This window comes from Rhea pennata, chromosome 27 (genome assembly GCF_028389875.1).
Source record: "Rhea pennata isolate bPtePen1 chromosome 27, bPtePen1.pri, whole genome shotgun sequence".
NCBI classification, from domain to species: Eukaryota; Metazoa; Chordata; class Aves; order Rheiformes; family Rheidae; genus Rhea; species Rhea pennata.
In genome coordinates this window covers 4697423-4717282 of record NC_084689.1, presented here as the reverse complement: position 1 = coordinate 4717282, position 19860 = coordinate 4697423, and the positions used below count along the sequence as shown (strand labels likewise).

The 19860-nt window shown below is 51.1% G+C and overlaps 1 protein-coding gene across 12 annotated transcripts in view; it reads left to right on the top strand.

Moving 5' to 3' along the window:
* Positions 1-19860, top strand: part of TCF3 (transcription factor 3) — a 77783-nt gene that overhangs the window by 5072 nt on the left and 52851 nt on the right. For all 12 annotated transcript variants that reach the window (XM_062596301.1, XM_062596306.1, XM_062596305.1 and 9 more), the window contains one exon: positions 6103-6175. In XM_062596301.1, the coding sequence (XP_062452285.1) occupies positions 6103-6175 (73 nt within the window). The remainder of the gene's footprint in view (positions 1-6102; positions 6176-19860) is intronic.

The following is a 19860-nucleotide window of genomic DNA, read 5'->3' as shown; positions in this document are numbered from 1 at the left end:
AGAGGATGAATTCTTCTAGTTTTCAGCTTCGGTGGGGAGGCTGGTTTTGTTAAATTAACAGCTATATATATATTTATAATATATATGTGTGTGTATATATATGTTTTTTAAGTAATACGTTTTACAGTTGATAGGGGGACTGCGGTGACAGTGTGCTTTTAAAAATAGAAATACATTCAGGGTTCACTGGGGAGCAGCGTGTGGTTATTTTTCCTCTCTCATCTTAGAGGTTCTGCCGCTTGGCAGGAGTCCTGGAGCTTGCTGTCTTGTACATGCGAGAGTGCCAGGTTTTGAACTGCGCTTTGGGTCAGTAATCCATAATCTGCTCCCGGTTCAGGACTGCAGTAGCTCCTGTCTTTCTTTGTTTTTTCCTTCTTCTTAGGGAAAAAAAAAAAAAAAATCAAATCCCTCTCACTGTTTGGAGCTTTCAAAAACCCGAGACTATATTTTCAAAATTAACGAACCATCCTCATTTGCATGCTCGCAGAGTTGCGTTCCCTAGGGAGCTCCTGACCTGTTCCCTCTCTACATGAACATTTCTGTTCTTGGAGGTTGATCTACAGCTAATGGTTGAATTTGGGTTCGATTCCAGCTCTTTTATGTTGGTGAAAACCTGGAGAATGACCAGAATTTGTCCTGTATTCATATAAAGCTTACGTATTCGGCAGCAGCACTGGGGGCGGTTGCTTGCAGGATCAGGGCCTGCAAATGTCATTTGCCAGCAAATGATTCGAAGACGTTCCCTCCAGGATAAATTGGCCGATGGGCTCCAACGCAGTCTGGATTTGAGCCAGATCTGTTTCACAAACCCTCCTCTCTGCACATGCACACCCTTCCCCTGAGTTTGCATAAAGGGAATATTAGCATATCTCCTAGAAAATGCTAAAATGTAGAGCTAGTAGACAGTGTTCATGCTGGTATTGCAAACCTGTTATGCACAGTGTGGGAATGTCACAGAGGCTGCTACATGGGGTGCTGTCCCTGCGTCTTTGGGATGAAGGCTTTTTGACCACAAAGCTCTCTATCAAGTATATTTATACTGTTATTTGAATAAGCAGGAGTAGTGCATTGGGTTCTCTTCAGGACAGTCGATAGGAGAGAAGACTAGAGAGTCCAGAAGCGTTTGCTTCAGATCAGTATTTCAGTTCCTTTTTTCTGGGGAAAAAATGTTCAGCCGCTGGTAGTTTGTGGTCCAGCTCTGTGCTGTGCTCTGCTGTGCAGGGAGTGGATTTTAAGTCTCAGCCATAATAGGATGCCTAGGCAGACATGAGTTTGTGGGGTCACTGAAGGGCAAGGCTGTATGAGATGCTATAAATTGGGCTTATAGCCTGGCAAAGAAAGACTCATGCCATCTTTAATAAATAAATAAATTGGGTAGTTATTGAACTGCAAAGCACTCATCCAGAACTTTGTGCCGAGGTAATTTGCCAATAAGGGTGAAAATCAAAGGAATCTGTAATGTGCATTTAAGTGAGCCGGAGCCAAACACCCAGTTATGTAGTCTGATCACTGCTTTGGGGTGTGCAAAGCAGAGCGCTTACCTCTACTTCGGAACAAATTACCTGTTATAATTGCCCCAAAGTACAGGTAATTTGTAAGCTTTCTTTCACCACTGCTCTGTGGCAGTAATCCAGAAAGGGCTTGCAAATCTGGAAGAGAGCTTTCAAGAAGACATCCCATTTATTGATTTGCGTTGCCGGCTTAACCTTTTTATTACACTTCGGTTTTGCTGTGTTATTCTTTGGCCCACAGTTGTCTGTTTTTGAGGTTATATATGTAGGTATAGTATGAGTACAGTGAGAGCTGCACTGAGATGTGCATTTTTTTTTTGTACGCTGGGAGATGCTGGGTCACGTGAACGTGGCGCAGTTACCCCGGTCTTGGCCGTGCCGCGTTGCCGGTGCTTGTGCGTCGCGGGAAGCTCGGGGCAGATGTCGGAGAAGGCTTGGGGGCGCGTAGGGAGAGAGGGCAGCCGGGACGCTGGCGTGCGAAGGGAGCCAGGAGAAAGGAGGGAGCAGCCCTGGCGCTGAAACGCAAGGTTGGAGGCCCTGTCCGTGCCGCAGAAGGAGCCTGCCAAGCTAGATAGGAGGAAGCGGCTGTGTGCCAGCCTAGGTCTCTGGCAGAAGTGAAATACTGTTAACAGCCATGATTATTAGCAGAGTATTAACCATATGCTGCGGGGATGCTAGTTGTCATAGTGGCTTTCTAACTCAGCGAGAAGTTGCAGTGTAGGCAGGGGCTTGAGCAATCGCGTAGGACCTGCAGCCTGGTTTCTCTGCAAGCGACTGCTCTTGCTGCGTGCTGGCCCTTGCGGCTCCAGCCGCCGAATGAGGGGTAAAACCCAAAGTGTCAAAGCTTTCTAACGCTGCGTTACAAACAAGCTGGGCTTGAGCAGCTCTCGGTTTTGCCAGAGCTCCTTCTGTCTTCACTCCTGCTACTTCTGAAATGCTGAATATTGCTAAAGCAGTGCCATATGCCCTGCTCCAGCCAAGGAGTAGCGCCTGCATTTCCATGATAAAACTCTTGCTTTTGTTTAGAGTGAAGCGGTTGTAAAGTTTGCTTTACACCTCGGTGGACGTTTGGGGCTGTAGTCAGGAAGGTCTGTCTTGAATGAACGCATATAACATATCCTGCTGGCAAAGTTTATTGAGTCGAATTCCCTCTTCTCCCCCAAATTAACAGCTGGATGCTTTTCATGCTGCAAAATAGATTTCAGGTTTGGAGCTCAGGCCTGGGGTTGGTTCAGCCTGGAGCATATGAGGTGGAAGAGCAGAGGAAGTGAGAACAGCTATTTAATTTGAAAACACTGATGTACTGGTAGAAGTACACAATAAATGAAATGTTGCTCGATATTGTTATTTGTGTCTGGCAAATTCTCTTTCTTGCTTATGGATTTGCTTTTGAAAACACAGGGCCTCTTAGGTTTAACCTGCCATTGGCAAGTGCATGTGTTGGGATTTTTACATACTTTGGATTTGTATCTCTTAATCTGGGAGGAAAGGAGGAGAATTAATTCTTTGGGGAAAGAGGAGGGGAAATACAGATATGAGGATGCACATAAGTTGTTGTCAGCTGTAAGGGGAGACCGGAGGCATTACTTGAGAAACTATACACAGAGACTTAAGATGGGGGATTTTACATAACCACTTAAATCTACATTATTCAAATCCAGCAAAGGACAAGTAATGACCCAATTACAAATTCTCAGACGCTCCGTGCCTGGGTCCCTCCGGTGCATGCCAGTTCTTCAGTTTACCCCCCCCCCCCCCCCCGTTTATTTTTAAAGTTGGGTTTAAAAGCAGAGAGGAAATTCGCAGTGGGTGGGTGAACTTTGATTTTGAGCGACCGAAGGTAACGAAGGCAGGGAGCGCTTTATATATGACTTGCGCCCTGCTCCCCGACGCAGCGCAACCAATTCGACTGCAGCCCACACCACGGTGGAAAAACAAGTTGGCAGCAAAAAAACGAAACACTTCCTGGAGTTCGCGGGTGATAAATATGTTTGGAGTCTTTATTGAAGCGAGCGGTAACCCGGGGTTCCCTCTCCTCAAATGTCACGCCGCTCGAGCGTCTCGGCTCGCTTTGATGTGGAAAAGGGGTCAGTTATGCTTTAATTCCTTTGGAAGTGAGAACAGGAAGGTGTTACATCAGTCTCAAAATATCTCGCAAAACAGACGGAGGCGGGTGAAGGTGAGAGGTGGGGAGGGCATCCCTCGCTCGGGGCCCGGGCGCGTGGGTGCGCTGGGGATTGCCGAAAGCCGGCGGGGAGGGGGGGGAGCGGGGCCGCGGGCCGGGGGGGACCCCGCGTTTGCAGAAGTGGAAAGTGCTCGTTGCACAATGGAACAAAGCCGGTCATCCGCTCCGCTGGTGTCTGCAAGGCGAACCCCGGGTTTTTCGGCATCAGCAAGTATTAAGCAGAAACGCTTGTGAAAAAGAGTCATGGTGCTGCTTTTTTTTTTTTTTTTTTTTTTTTCTTTCTTTTTGCTCTTTGGTACCGTTATGTTTGTACATCCCACCCCACTGCACTTGTGTATGCAGAACTACCTCTTACCGCTTGGAAAGGGGTTTTCTGGCCACTTCACTTAATCTTCTTCCCTACCTTACAAAGGGGGAGGGAGAATGAGCCGGGCTGGATGAGCGACACAAACTTCGCTTTTAGCAGTTTCAGAGGTCATTGCGGAAAACAAGTCCGTGCTTTGCAAAACGAAGCCCTCTGCGGCGCTGCAGAGGAAGGTGGCTCGCAGGTCTTCAGCATCGCGGGGTTTGTTTTTGTTTTCTAGCCCGACTTCCTGAGGAAACGACTTATTCGGTGACGGCTCGAATAGCTGCGGAGCCCGCTCGCGACGCACGGCCCCGCGGGCAGGAGCACGGGGGCTTGGCCGCCAGCGCGCCCCCGGGCAGCTGGGTGGGCAGCGGCTGCTCGGGGTTTGCCCCGGCAGCACCCGTGGGTGCTGCGCATCCGGTGGCGCGTGTGGACAGACGCAATGTTGCGGCCGGGGGCTGGCAGGAGGAGCAGGGTGCGAGTGAGTTGGGAGCCAGGTGTCTTCAGGTTTGCTGTTGGTGGGAATGACTTCTCCGTATGCAGGGATGCACGCTTGCACGCTGTTTACACGTCTATTTAAGCACACGCACACGCAAAAATTGTGTCCGTTCAGATACACAATTGCAAATTTGTGTGCTTTTTAAGTGGCAGTTGGTTGCTTAACTGCTCTCTTTGCATCTCTGCCACATTTAAGTGTGTTTTTTTTTTTCTCCCCAGCATTTGTAAAAACAAAGCTGGGCAGACGGTTTTGTGCAAAGGAATGTTTGTGACCACAGCCAGACATCGGCTATGTCAGGGCATGAAATGCTGCATTTCTGTAGGCTCTTGTGCCATTACATTGTTTAATCTTCAAAGCATTAAACTTTTGGGTTATTCAGACATTGCACAGCTAAAAATAATAAAAATTCAAATGACTTGGTGGTGAAAGTATCTTGAGTTGAGTAGTAAAAGGATATTAAAATGTTAATTTACTAAGCGTTTTCCCACCAGTTGTTTTATTGGCTAGAGCTCCATTTTTGTGCAGAAGAATTGGTTTTCTTTTCTGCTGCATGCAGGTGCATATAAATTTTTAAATAACAGCTTTTGAAACCCTCCCAACTTATATTAAAAATATTTATACAGGTTAGCTCACTAGGTATGCAGTATTTTGGAGGAAGCTCCCTGGCAGAAGAAGATTAGCCGTGATACTGTAGCTGCAGCAGGGGAGCAAACAAGTAGCCAGAATGACTGATACTATAAAAATATGTTAATCTTTCTAATCGTGAGTCAAAAAATGGTGCGCTTAGCCAAGCTTCTCCCACCAGCTTCTTGCAGCCTGTTCACTGCATTAGCAATCCCGTAGCCCCCGAAGGACAGCGTTGGGAAGCTGGTCTGTGGGGTTTGTCCCTCCCAAGGAGGAGCGCTCGTCTGGAGCTGGCGTAGAGCATCCTGCGCTGAGGTCGACCGTCGAGGGAGTGTAATTTAGTCATCCCTGTCCTGGCCAGCTGGAAGCCTGCAGGCAGCCCCAGCCCTCCCCGGGCACAGAGCCGTGCTGGAGACGGGCCTGGGAGAGACGTGGGAACGGGACGCAGCACCCCTTGGGTGCTGAGGGTTTTAGGGATAAAATGAGCTTCGCTGGGTGCTGTAGTCTTTGGGTGCTGCGGTCTCTGCACTAGCTTTTTATGAATGAAGTCAACCTTACTCCGTGGCCTCTTGGGCATACTCGAGTCTGGGCCTCTGTGAAAAAGTTAGGAAAGAAAACTGTTGGTTTTGACCGCAGTAATGATACTTCTTGGAGCGTTCTCCGTTGCACCTAAGGAACCAGACGTGCTGTGTTTATGCGTGTAAGAATGTGTGTGTATATTAGCACACAGCTGCACCGCTCTCCTGTCCCTTCTGCAGCTGATCTATATAGCAGGGACACGAGGAGAGGAAAGTTTTTTGCATCAATAAAGTGCTTCTTGTCCCTCCCTTCCCCCCCCCCATCTCCTTGATCTGACCCCCTTTACAGCAGCACAGCAAAACTAACATACTGAAATCTCTTTTCTCTTCCCTTCTCTCTCATCTTCTTGTTTTTCTAGATGTTTCCCCTGCCAGTGGCTAATGGAAAAAACAGACCCACGACCCTAGCGAGCACTCAGTTTGGAGGATCAGGTACTGTCATCTTAATTTTTTTTTGTCTTAACAGTGTAATGTTTCTTGCAATAAATTTGTATTTACTTCAAAGATCCAAACAGAGGGGTTTCTCTAGGTATGTGGTGTTACATGTTTTTATGGTGGTGACCTGCTACTGTTACTCTGCATAAAGATGTTTTTCTTGTTGCTGCACATGTCTGTGGGTAGGCAGAGTTGCTTTTGCTGATCTGTCTCCAATTAAGAAGTCATTACCTGAGCTGAAGGTTGTTGCCTTGCAGCTCTGATTGAAGCGGTCTAAGAACAGACAGTCAGCGCTGTCCTCTTAAGCTGCTTAGGTGAACATGTGTCTGCAGACGTACATCCTGGAAGACTTTTGCTGTACGTCACTGAGAAGACCCTTCATTGGTGGTTAATTCCTGGGTGGTTAATTCCTCCAGTGCCCAAAGACTTTGAAGGGAGACATTGGTGAAATTCGGCTTTATCGGCCATGCAGCCGAATCGCTGTGGATGCAGCTGGAGGGGGAAGAAGAAGGGACGGGCTGCTGCCCTGACTGCGACGGGAAACTCAGAAGGGTGCATAGCTTTAAGTGTCAGATTTGGGAGCGCAGCACTGATTAATTTGAGGCCAAAGTGGCAAATTCCCTGGCCGTGCCGGGCCATTGATATCCAGGGAAGCCTGGGCTGCGTGTTGGGCTGCTCTTGGCGCAGGCTGCTCTGCTGTCCCCGACCTGCAGGAAGTTCGGTTAATTTGCCCTTCTTGCTGAAACGCACTGATGCTTTGCGGGCGGTTAAAACTTGACCTTCTCTACCCTGGGCTAACTCGAACCGTTTGGGGAAACTGCGGGCCGCGTGAAGCCGGCGGTTCCCTTGCTCTGGCAAGCAGACAGGTTTGGCCTGGAGGCACGGGGAGGTTGTATGGAGCTGAGGAATTGCTGCTCACGCTCGTCGTGACAGCGGGCATCCCCTTGGGCACCGCGTGAGGGGTGTCCGCAGCGTCCGGGGGACCCGGGTGGGATTTTGGGACGATGGCGCTGATGCTGCAGCGTGTTGGGGGCAGCTCTTGGGTAAACTGGCAGGAGACACGTTGGAGAGGGGTCTTCTTGCCTGCGCTCCCCCTGCTCCTGCCCTTTCTTTTCGGTGAAATTCGAAGCTTTCAGATCTGGCTGTTTAGCTGCATGTCAAAATGGTTTCGAACAAACATTTTTACAGGGAGGGAAGCTGTTGAGTGGGCGCTGGAGAGAAAGGAGGAAATTCAAGGGGAGAAAACTCTCCAGTTAACCCAGATGGAAGCTGATCTCTTTAGTGAATGTTCCTGTGTGCGTATGTGCCTGAGACTTTTGCTGTTAAAATAATCCACCAAAGACACACTACACGCTAGCGAGAGAATAGTACTGGAGCAAGCTTGCATTAATTCATTTCCTGCTCGGAGGCTGGCTTGGCTGCTTGATTTATAGAGCTGGCCAGCTCCAACAAACAGAGCCTGGAACAGGGCTTGGATGGTAAAGCCAGACCCGTGACCGGACCCCCCTCCGCTGCACGGCAGCCGAGAAGATGCAAAATTGTCTCTTTTTCTTTTTTTCTTCTTTTTTTTTCCTTTTAGTCTTTCCCCCCCTTTCTTTCGGGTGAATGAAAGGTAATGTTGACACCACCCTTCCTCCAGGCTGCTGTTTTTTGAGTCTGGCTGTGAGCAGTTCATAAAAACAGCGGCCTGATATTATACAACCACGTTAGAGAAGTTACACAACCGCCGCTGTCCTGGGCTTGGGGCTCTGGTGTGGTTCTCCCGTCCAGCAAACGGGCATCCTGGGTTGGAAATGCAGCTCAGGGCATGATTTAAGGGAAACGGTTTGCTCCGGCAGCGGCTTCCAGCAGTTATGCCCTCGGCCAGTTGCCTCTAGCCTCACCTTTAGGGATTGAGGGGAACATTTCATTTTCTTGTCAAATCTGTGGCTTTCTTCTGGTCTTGGATGTCCAAAGGTTGATTTTGGCTGCCTGGAGGAAGAACTGCAGTAAGATGTTAAGACGTGCTGTGTACATGGCTGCTTTGCATCTATTCAAGGATCCAAAGTGTCTGTAAACTAGGTCTTAGTGGTGAGTGGTTGCTTTCATACTTTGCTGACTTTGGTTTAGCTTAATTTAGCAATTGACAGCAAGTTGCAATCGGATAGTGGTTCGTCTCCAAAGGCATAGCTCGCCAGCCGGCTCAAAACTTGCTTTGAATTGTCACCAGCCCTAACGTGGTCAGAGGGCGAAGAGCAGATGGTCTTTGGATTTGGGGACCTAGACTTGTCGAGGGAGCAGAGCGCCTTGCAGCCACTCTGTAATCTGGACCTGGAGATTAGCTCCTTAAATCTCCTTGCCAGGCAGGAAGGGCCAGATTTCGCCTCTAATGTGTCTAGTGGTTTTCGAATGCTTCTGGTCAATTGGTGTCCCATATCCAAGATAAAATAATGCAGTGCTTCCCCTCCGCTGCTGTCCCTCTGCTCAGAAAGGAGAAGCAAACGCTGATTCTCTTGACTCTTAGCCCAATTGTGTGTACTATAACACAAATATCTCATTAGATTTATTGAAATAACCCCCAAATAATAAATTGATGTTGTCTTTTGTGCCAGAAAAGTTGGTGTTTTATGCTTCTACCCACCCTTGGAAGCATGCATTCATAACCCTCCTGCTATTCATCTCCCTCCTCCTTGGGGAAATCCTAGGGCAGCTTGTAGCTTTTATTTTTTCCCCTTTAGAGGAGCTATTAACTTGAGACTCTTTCCTCCCTAGGGGAAGTTAGAAGTGAAAAGAGCAAGGTAGTGACCCTGCTGACTTTCAGCCAAAATACCCTATTTGGCAAGATAAGATTCTTGCTTCCAAAGTCCAGCTGGTAAATAAGGTAACTGCAGTAATTTAAAACAGTGCTACTAGAAAACCATAATGATAAAACTGTCCCAAATTTGAATCCTCTTCAAATCCCAGTTAATAACTGCCTTGGCCGCCTCTGGCTGGGCCGCTGGTGCTTGTGTGGGTGGCCTCTTTGCAAGGGGGACCGTTTCTCTCTTCCAGGCCAGGAAAATGCAAAGTGTTAATGTAGGCCCTCCAGCTTTGAGATCTCTTTGCTTTTATATTTGTCTCTGGGATTTATTTTAAACGTTGTCGCTGCTTCCCTCATTTCTGTCCTTAAATGCACTGGGGAGAAACTGGTTTAGCTATCCAGGCCTATGGACAATTCAGCACCTCCGCTTTGCGTTTTCTTGGCAAGGAGAAACCCAACAATTGCCGCTAGGATGAAGCTTACGTCATGCAAACCATGTCTGCAGCATTTATAGCACATATAGGTCACCACAGGAAAGTTGGTCTTCCTGGGGCTTTGAGCTGCAGATAGTGTTTTCCAGGGTAAGCCAAGTTCTGTGCTGCTGGTATTTTATTTTAGCCAACGCGCTCAGCGTATGCCTGTTGTCCCCGTCCTTCGAGGCTGCGGTTTTGGTGTCCCCGTGCTAAACTCTGTTATTTGCAGTAGCAAAACATGTAAAATTGTTACTCCATCCCCCCCCCCAAAAAAAATACCATACTTCAGAGATGATTAATCCGATCAGAAACAAACTCCCCCTTCCTCCCCTCCCTTCTCAGCACACTTCAATTAAACTGTGCGTCTAGCAGGAAACCGCACATGCTGCCCTTCACATGGAAATAACCATTTTTAATTGGCATTAAGACAGCCGGAGTGGCAGGAGGCGAGGAAGCTTTGCTGTCTCCTTGCCAGCCCAGGCACTGGCACCGCGGCCGCCGCTCGGAGCGGCCCCGGGGCTCGCGCGGGAACGCGTGATGGCTGCTGAGGTTTCGGCAGGGTCGGCGCGCCGGCTGCGCCTTGTGCTTCGTCGAAGGAGTTGGGGCTACGCGGAGCAGGGAAATAAACCCGAGACAAATGGTTGGGTGAGGTAATGCCTCGCCGGGCCGTCCCGGCCTCCCTGCACGGCTCGCTGGCGGCGCTTTGCATCTGCGTCGAATGCAGAGAGCGGGCAACCGTCTTCGCTCAGCATCGGCACGAGCGCGCGCGTTGCCAGGTTGGCGCCCTATTGAAATAGGAGCCCGGACTGTCTCCTGCTGCCAGATTATCCTGCTCGCAAGGAATAGAAGCTTTGCAACAAAATAGCTTCTCTTTTTCTTCCTTTTGAGTAGCAGAATTCCCCATTAAATGTCTTTTCCTCCTTGCACTGTGCTAAGGGGAGCTCCCTTGCTTGAGAGTTAAGTGGCTTTGGGGGAGAGAGTCCCTTCCTGGGGACTGTGATTTCCACCCCCAAAATTTGTTAGGTGCTTTCTTTTTCTTTTTTTCTTTTTTCTTTTTTTGCTAGTGAGATTGCAAGATGCAGTTAGTTGTTGAGGGAATTGCTTTGATCGGGGCAAGTTCATAAAATACATTTGAAGCTGGCTAACTGGGGAGTTTTTTCAAAGAGTTACAAGCTGGTGCATGCAACAAATTTTAAGTTATAGTCTACTGAACAAAGTAAATGCGTTTTCCCTGGAGGTAGGTGACTCTGTATCCCCTTTGAAAGCCTGCTTGAAACAACATTCAAACTTGGATACCTGTGGCAACAACACTGAAAGTAATAAATCGTATGAAAGATGAGGTGGTCTCTTTAATTGGTGCTACGGGTTAGCTGTTTGAAGATTTAATTATTTTGTGTGTGCGTGCAACCAGTTATTAGGAACATCCAAAGTGCAGGGTGGAAGGGCCGGCGCGCTGGGGCGGCGAGCTCGATGCCCGCTGCGCCAGGGCTGCAGAAAGTGCCCCTTGGCTCCTCTTGGAGCTGGTAAGTTTGCAGCAAAAGCAGCTCAGTTACAAGGGAAGAGTTGCGAAGAGCCAAGTACAGTGTTTCTATTTCTTGTTTATGTTGCTGTCAATAATGCAATTTCAGCCTGCAGAATGGCATTTGCAACTATTTACCATAGTGAGGAAAATGGGAGCTTTTATTAGTAAGGATGTATCACGTTCCCTTCCTAAATGCCTCTAGTCCCCACATGTTTTGCTTGTGCTCAAGTGGGAGTGATGGGTTTTGCTTGCTATTTTGATACATGATGAAAGGCAGACATGAGGTGCACAATATGTGACTTGATATTTAAAACTGGCACTTTTCATTAAAGCACTTATTTCAGGCTGCTTGTTTATATTGCAGTTGTATGCGTGCCCGTACAGCAGGCTTGCAGAACTGTCACTGAACAAAAAGCCACCACAACAAAAAAAAGAGTCAAAGCATAAAATTTACTTGCCTGCCTATTGTCTTGGCCATTTCTTTTGAAATCAAACGACTTTTTTAGCCATTAGCAATAAGATCGTGCCCTGAACAGGGCAGATTTGCAAAACTGTGAGATCTTGACAGCCTGAAAAGAGAAAATCGCTGCAGACCTTTGCTTCTCTCCACACCCGAGAAGCATTTCCATTCCTGCTGCTGACAGCTCCCGTGGTGTAGGAGGATGCTGTCGGCTTGCTGAGGATCTCGCAGGAACGCGCTGAGGGTGCCAGCGTACCAACCTTTCAAGTAACGAGGCCTGGAGGACTTTCAGTGAAGTTTGTCTCCCACATGCTACAGTCAGATGGTTTAAACAGTTTTCTGCTTTGGTTTTGGGAAGCTCCTGGTCTCCTTCTCCACTTTCTGCCCTCTCTCTCCCCCTCACCCCTATGGGATTGATCCTGTTAACCGGGTCGGAGGAGGGAGGACTTGAAAAGAAGTTGGGATGGCCAGAAAGTGGGGCATTTTGGTAGCTGGGGGCAGGGAGCGCGGGCTGCCAGGAAATCGCAAGTGGAGGGGAACAAAGGGAAGGGGAAAATCTTCACGCTTGTCTCCGCTAATCCGACGTAACACCTCGGCTGCATCTCCGATCGCCTCCGTATGTTCTGGAGCACGTAGCCCCGCTGCCGGTGGTTCCCCGCCTTGGCAGCCGTTTGCCTTGCGTCTTTGCAGCGAAGTAGAAACACAAAGGCCTTTTTCGCTCTTAGCTCTCTCCAAATATTTTCTTTTTCTCGAATTTTAAGTTCGGGTAGGCGAGGCTGAGAGGGAGGGCATCTTGCTGGAGGTGCAGCAGGTTTCTGATTGGCACGAAAGTGAACCTGGAGAAGAGCCCAGAACGGGCGATGGTGCTGTTGGGGCGATAGTTGCCTTGCTAAATGCCCCAGATTTCTCCAGCAGTTGGAGAGAGGAGAATATTACACAGTCACGTTAGCGGTTCTCTAGTTATGGTTGAGAGATCTCACATGTTGCCAGTGTCATCTGTATTTCGTGTGTGTTTAACTTCAGGGGCTGGGAGGGTGCAGGGTTTTTTGGGGTGGGGGATGTCTCTTTTTGCTCTTCCTCCATTTTGGGGAAGATTTCTCCTGGCTGGGTTTGAGAGTCGGAATAGGAAAGAGCCTGAGGAATGTCGGAGGTGCCAGGGAACCAAAGCTGTACTGAGATAAGTGACAGCTTTTGTTTAGAAACTGCAAATTTGACACAGACCTTGTTTAAGCACAGAGCTCTAACTTTGCCAGTAGAGTTAAAGCAGTACAACTATCTCCTACCAGTCAAGCTTTTCTTCTTTCCCTGGATGAAGCAACTCGGTACGAGTGCAACTGTGCCTGTTCTAGGGGTTATGATGATATGTGCGTGTCTTATGTAGAAATCACATGCCTTGGCTGGGTTAAGACTGACATGAGCTGGGTTAGGAGTGAACCTGCTGGATTTCAAAAGAAACTACATGATTTCAAGCACCTGCTTTTCTTAATAAAAGCAGGTGGTTACGTATTAATTGCATGCCTAGTGCCAGTGTCTTGTTTAGACTGCTGTCTCTCACCCAGGAGGGCCAGAGACTCGTTAAAAATGATCTCCTGGAGGGCAGCAAGTCTCGGCTTTGATGTTGGGACGCAGCAGCTCTGCCTCAGCCCACCTCAAGTCCTGCTCAGGAGGGGTTGCCTGAGCCTTGGACGTTGTTGCAGGGTTGGGATTTGAACCCTTGCACCGGAGGGAAAAAGCGAATGCGTAACCTGGGCTTTGCCGGTTGTTACCTCTCCTGAGTAGCCCCGGGAGGTTGGTCTGTCTGTCTGTCTTGGTAGTCGTTCGATCGTCCGTTCTAATCACGTTCTGCTGATGAGAGCAGGCAGAAAGTTTGCGTTTGGCTCGGCATCCCGGCTCGAAGCCTTCCACGCTCATTGTGCGCTCTCCAAGGGAAAGAGATGGCTTTGGAAGGGGCCCAGCAGGTCTGGCAAGCGTTTTTGCTGGACCTCAGTGCTGCTAATTTCAAATTCTGCATGCTCTGTAGGGTGCCCTACTGCAGCACGTGTCCTGCGTGTGGCCAGTCACTCTTCCTCTTTCATCGCCGTTGTTAACGTTTATTTGCAGTTAACTCTCAAATTTGAATTCAGCTTCCCCCCCCCCCCCCCAATTTGAGATAGCAAATGGATCTCTTAAGGAGACGATTTGATGCGTGGTGCCATTTTGTCACTCTGGATGACTTCTTCTCTGGCCTGGCACTGTGTTCCCCACAGCGTTAACGATGAACGCATCCTCTCCTCTGCTTGCTGGCACCCAAAATCACCGTTAAAGGTGATTTTTCTCACGCTGTCCAAATACAAGAACAGCCTTTGAATGCAACTGGATGATGATGTTATTTGCAAAGGACTTTTTCCCAAACGGGAGGGCAGCAGGGAGGCACCACTTGAGCTGCGAGAAGGAAATGTCAGGGCGAACCTCCTCTTGGTCGGTAGGAATGAAACCGTGTGCGTCTCTGTTTCTCGTGTGCCTTGAGCTGCAGACCTGCGTGCACCAGAACAGACTAAACTCCCCGGGCAGGTGAAGCCCTTTGGGGAGATGCCACATACCCTAGCAGATGAGGTTAATTTGAGATGATTGCCTAAACCGAGCTAATATGCCTGTTGACAGCAACGTGGCATGATTAGCGAGCTGAGGGACTGAGGGTTATCTGGCCGCATCAACGCGAACCTCAGCCTGGGCTGGAAACCTGCCCTAGGAGCAGCGTAAGCCCAAGCCGTGCGCGAGGAACGCGGCACGCTGCCGGGAGCGGGTTCGGGCATCGCCGCGCTGCGTCGCGGGCACTGCGGTGCGGGTAGCGCCCGGGTCGCTCGCGGCTGCCTGCTGCTTCGCTTCAGCCTCGGCTCGCCGATCTGCTCAGCCTGTTCTACCTGCTCCCGCCGCAGGAGCAGAGGGGTTCGCGCTCCCACGCGCTGGCGGCCGCCCAGCTACCCGGCGGCCTCCGCGTCTCGGGGCGGCGGGGGGCTCGGCGCGTCCCGGCACGGGCTGCGAGGCCGGGGGCGGGAGGGGAGGGGGGGACCCTTGCAGCCGACGCAGCTGTCTGAGCTATGCCAAAAAGTTTGCCCACATCTGCCTGCCGGATTCCCAGCCGCGTGGGCCGGGATGGTCGTGCCCTCTCGCAGAGCCTCCAGCTAGCTGAGAAATGCCGGGAACACGGCAAGGGGGCGGCAGGCTGAAGGCTTTCAGGCGCCCCGGTCGGCGCCGGCCGCCTCCTCGGAGCGCGGCCGGCCGCGCGGTTCGGGCACGAGGGAGCAGCTTGGGGCGCAGGGCGTCACCGCGCGTCCCCGGGCCGCCAGCTCCAGCTGGCCTGGGGAGGGGGAGGAAAGCCAGGCGCAGAGCCGGGCGCCCCGGCGCGACCGACGTTGCTGGCTCAGCCCCCCCCCCGGACCGTGTCGTAAGAAGCAGGGGGGCGGTTTTGGCACGGCGCCGTTGCAAATAGTCAAAAACGGGTAAGCGCTTGTGGCCCTGCCGGATGGGCAGGCGGAGGAGAGCCGGCACCTCGCTGCGCGTTCAGGCCCCCGGCTGCCTCCTGCCGCAAGGTTCCTGAGTATTTTGCAAGTCTTGATTAGCGCATTAGCTTAAACAAATTGAGTTATATATGCCACGGAGGGAAGAAAGGTACTGCACTCCTTCAGTGTTGACTTAAAGTTTAATTAATTTTGTTGCCAAATGAGGCATGAAATACAGTGTGAAATACGTTGTGGTGCTGAATGCGTAATTGTACGGGGGCCTGGAAACGCGGCGAGCGCTGAGGAGAGGAGAGCACCGCGGGCGGCGCTGGGCCCCGAGCTGTCGCGGCAGCGCGGCGCCCGTGTCGGGGCGCCGGGGGTTTCCGTGCCAGGTCTCCGGCTGGCAGCAGCGCGCTGGAGAGGTGGTTTTCGTTGAGAGCCCGGCTCTGCCCAGGCTTTCAGCGACGCGAGACCGCCTGCTCTCCGGGCGAGCAGCAGCGGGAGCTCGCGCCACCGCGGGAGGGTGACGGGCATCCGCTGTGGAGCTGCTGGGCTCGGGGAGCGTCTGGCCCGGACCCTCGTTTTAAATCGTTTTTAGTTTTCAGCGCTGGTTTTCCGGAGCGTTGCGCTCAGCGCGGGTGCGGCCTCTGAAGACCCTGCGCTGTCCCAGCCTAGGGCTCGCTGCCGCCCTTCTGCCGGAGGGCACAACCTCCCCGGAGCAGAGCCGGAGGGACGGCGTTTGCCCGCGCACGTTGGCGATGCCCCGGCGCGCGGGGGCTCCCCGGCGCAGCCCTCCTGGATCCTGGCCCTCCGAGCCCGGAGGGCGGCTTGGGTCGGCTCGCGTCAGCCGAGCTGCGGGAAGCGCGCGTGAGCCTGCGGCGAAGGCGCCCTGCGGCGAGACAGCCCTGTTTTAGGGCGGCTCGGATGGCTTCTGCGGCTCGGTCTCGTCCCACGGCAGTCGCTTGGGGCGGTAACGAGGCCGAGGGCGCGCGCAGCCCTTTGCCCGCTTGAGCCGAGCGGGTTCGGACACGGGGTGCGGGGGCGCGGGGTGCGGGGGCGCGGTGACCTGCCGCAGCGCGCTCGAGTTCTTGCAGGGGTTTTGCTGAAGCCCTTCGAGCTGCCGTTAGCAGCGTTCCTGGAGGAAGGACGCCCTGGTCGCGATTCAGGCCACCTTGCTCCGTCCCTCCAGGAGGGAGCCCGGGACACCTCTCCTTTTGCGCTCGGACGTTTCGATTAAGAGCAGAATTCGCTCTCCTGATAGCACAGCTCCGAAGCTAGCAGGAAGAAAAATCTGAAAAAAAAGAAAATGCTGTCCATCTGCCGTTATTAACCCCGAGAAGCACGTGCCCGCTTCAGAAATGACCTAAGAAAACATTTCTCCCGCTCTAAATTTAGCTGAGGTTGCGTCAGGAGCAGGAGGGAGGTGGAGGTGATGCGGCACATGCTCCTCCTGCGGGCGAGCGGCCGCGTTAGGGATCTAAACTGCGCGAACGGGCTCGTTTCGCTGCGTCCGGGGATGGGTGAGGAGGGGGGGGGGACGAAGGGAAACGGTGTCAGGCGCTCGCCTGAAGGCTTGGCGTGTGGTTTTGAATCGGAGTTGAGCTGTACCGGTGCGCTTTGCAGGGGGGTTTGTTGTTTCCTACTTCTCCCCGCACCTCCCAGCTTCGCTTCTCTTTTGCCACTCTGCAGCTTTTCAGTAGCTGAAAGGTTTTCAGAGAGGACGGCGTGGGGTGGGAGGGAACGGGCTGGGTACATTGCTTTTAATTTCAACGTTACTGAATGTCTCCAGAGCTCCAAAAGGTGTATGTGGCATTTTTTTTTTTTTTTTTTTTTTGATTTTTTTTTTGATAGTATTTTTTAATATCAAATAGGGCGAAGGATAGTTATTTACAAAATCTCAGCTAGTTCCAAACAGGAAGCCTTCCAGGAAAACCAGCGTGCCACTTCCCACGTCCTGTCTGCTGGGCAATTGCCAAAAACCAGGGTATTTTCTCCTTTGGAAATGGCACCTGCTTGCGACCATTTGCCTTAAGGTTGCTCTCGTGACGTTTCTTAATGTAATCGTGGCTCTTCGCAGTTGCAAATGCGGTGGCATCGCAGGACAGGGGACGGCCCGTGGCGGCCTCGGCCTGGAGGAAGACCCAGCTGAACCTCTGCTGGCCCTCGCAGGGCGGGAGAAGTCTCGGGAGAGGTTGGCGTTGCCGGTCCTCTCTTGGCGGGTGGTGCCGGTGGCCCAAACCCACGTGCCGTGGACCTCTGCACGCTGCCTCGTCTCCCCGTCCTGTGCAGACGGGGCAGGGTGGCCGACTCCGCTTGCTCAACGCGGCCAAATCCATCTTTGCGCTGGCGAGTATGTGACCACCCTGGGGAGAGCGGGGGGTTCCTGGGCCCCTTCTGCTTTCTAAGGCTTTTTTTTTTTCTTTTTTCTTTTTTTTTAAGTGAGGTGGTCTCTCTTCCAAAGGCTTGTTAATGCCCTATTAACATTGTTATACAAAACAGCAGTATACCATTTAATTAGGAAAAATACGTACTAACCTCTACCATATGTTGCTCTTCTCTTCATATTTGCATTTGAAAGTCCAGCTGAATTTCAATGCGAAACTGGATTTTATCCAAATGATGAATGGTCTTAAAGGCTGTGGGAAGACGGATGCACCTCCCTATCACATGTGGTGATTTTTAATTTAAAAAACCAATATTTTTAAAGCCATATTTCTTTATTCCTGCTTGTACTGTGGTTCAAATGATTCCCATCTTTGCTCTCAAGTTAATGTGCCTGGGCGGGTGGTCGTTTCTGCGTCCTCTGAAGTGCAAAGGCTCCAAGCGACAGAAAGAGAGAGACAAGATTTTGTGTAAAGCAGCCACTTTTCACAGGCAAGTCGGCTCATAGCAAAGAGATGATCCCGCTACCAGGATTCCCAGCGCTTCTGCGTTGTGCACACGGCTGCTTCGTCCTCGTAGGTTTGTAATCTTCTTTGCTGACTTAAAAAAGAAAAGATTTTGGTATCAGTAGGCACCTTTTCTTTCGAAAGAGGACTGAAAGCCTGGCTGTGCAGACTTTGAATCTGCTTCGTCTCTGTAGCGGCAGCGCTGGGCGAGGAGCTGCTGAGCGCTGATGGCTTCGGTTCCTCGCCTTGGCCTTACCTGGCCGTTGGGTTCGCGCACGTGAGCTTTGGCCATCTCGACTTGTCTCCTGGTAGTGGAGCTATAGTGGAAAACTTACTGCTGAACTTTACACCTGGCAGGGACAGAGCTTTTTAGCAGGGGGCTGAAGTCATCTTATTTTATTTTTTTTTTCTGTTATAGTTTATTCAAGTCTTGGCAGCTCCAAGCCTCTTTCCACACCAGGCCATCGTTTCTCTGTGCAATTTTGGACACAGCGCATCAGTCTGCTGTGATTCGCAATCGGGTGTAAAATGGGAATAGCAGCATCTCCCTGCTGCTTGGGCTGGTGGAAGAAAAACCCTTTTAAGAGCTGTGAAGTGCTGGGGTGCTCTTGTGGCAGATCTACGCAGCCTCGTGGAGTTACCACCGACTTTCCAGTGGCTTGGAGAGCATATACATGCTTCATCCCAGCTGCTGGTTTTCCCTGGTGGCATCTATGCTTGGCTGGAGACTGGACTTTTCTCCTTGTCTCAGATCCCAAGGCCCTTAGCGACCTTCACCTCGCCTACCTAGCAAATAAAAAAAAAATCCACCCCAAAGCTCTAAAAACCACTTAATATCCTGATTTATCTCCCATCCTTTTCCACTGTGGGTCTTGCTTCCAAGGCTCCCCTTGGAGTGCGGGCTAACTGCGGTATTTTCGGGGTAGTTGGTTGCTGCAATGTTCTGACTTTTGTTCTCCTTTCCCTTGGCCTCTGAGAGATCGGTTCAATCTTCAAGACAGTTTTTGTTGGTCTTTCTGTTGTTGTGTTAATGCAGCTGAACTAATATGATTACATTTCCAGACTTGGGTAATGGAATAACAGGTCAGGAAGCTCTTTTTGAAAAGTTTTTTTTTTTTTTTTTCTTTTTAGAAAAAAAAAAAGAAAGGCCACTTCCAAATTATCCAAGTATCCAGTTGGGAAGATCCTTCCCTTTCTCAGTCACCCTTGGCGCAAGGGTTTCTCGCTGCCGTGGTTTAGCTCCCTGAGGCCGGGAGGGATGGGGAGCGGGATGGGGATGTGGCTCGCTGGCAGCAGACCTCGGGCAGCGGCACCCTCGTCCCGCGGCCGTCCGGGGGGTCCTTCCCTGGGGCAGTTTGTCCGGTTTCCGGCAAGCCTCGAGCGTCTCCCGGCGAGGCGGGCGGCAGCAGCCGAGGTGTGCTGGCTCTGCCCCTCTGTGCGTTTATCCTCCCGTTTTGGAGGACCGATATGGAAAACAGCTACCACCCACCCGGCCGAATTTTCTTGTGAAGGCAACTTCCTTTCTAAAAAGAGAAGGACGTTGTGGAGTTAGTGGCTTCCCATTATTTTCCCCAATTTGAACGTTTTCTTGTCATCGGTCCCCCAGCGTCTGGCTCGGAAAGAGCCCAGCTCCGCTCGTACTGCACGGCAGAGCTTGCCCGGAGCCGGCCGAGGCTCGCATCCTTCGGAGCCGGGTCCTCGGCCCCGGCCCTGCCGGGCGGCCGCGGGGCCGGGGCGTTTGCCCTTCTTTGGGTATGTTGTAAGAAGGTAGTGAGTCACTTTCCATCGAGCCGAGAGTTACCCTGCTCCTGTCTTGTATTTGTGTTGTGTAGCCAGCAGAATTATTTATAACTTCGCCAGCATCCCGAGTCTATTGTTTCAGTAAAGAGCAGGAATGACTAGATGACTTCCTGAGATTTTTTTTTTTTTTTTACCACCCCCTCGTTTTGGTTTTTTTTCTTCTTTTTTTTTTTTTTAACTCCGCTTTTCCTTCCAAGTATTATATTCGCCAGTTGGATGCTTTCCCCCCACATCTTCCCCTCTCGATTGTGCATTTGTGCTGCTGACAATCCCACTACCGG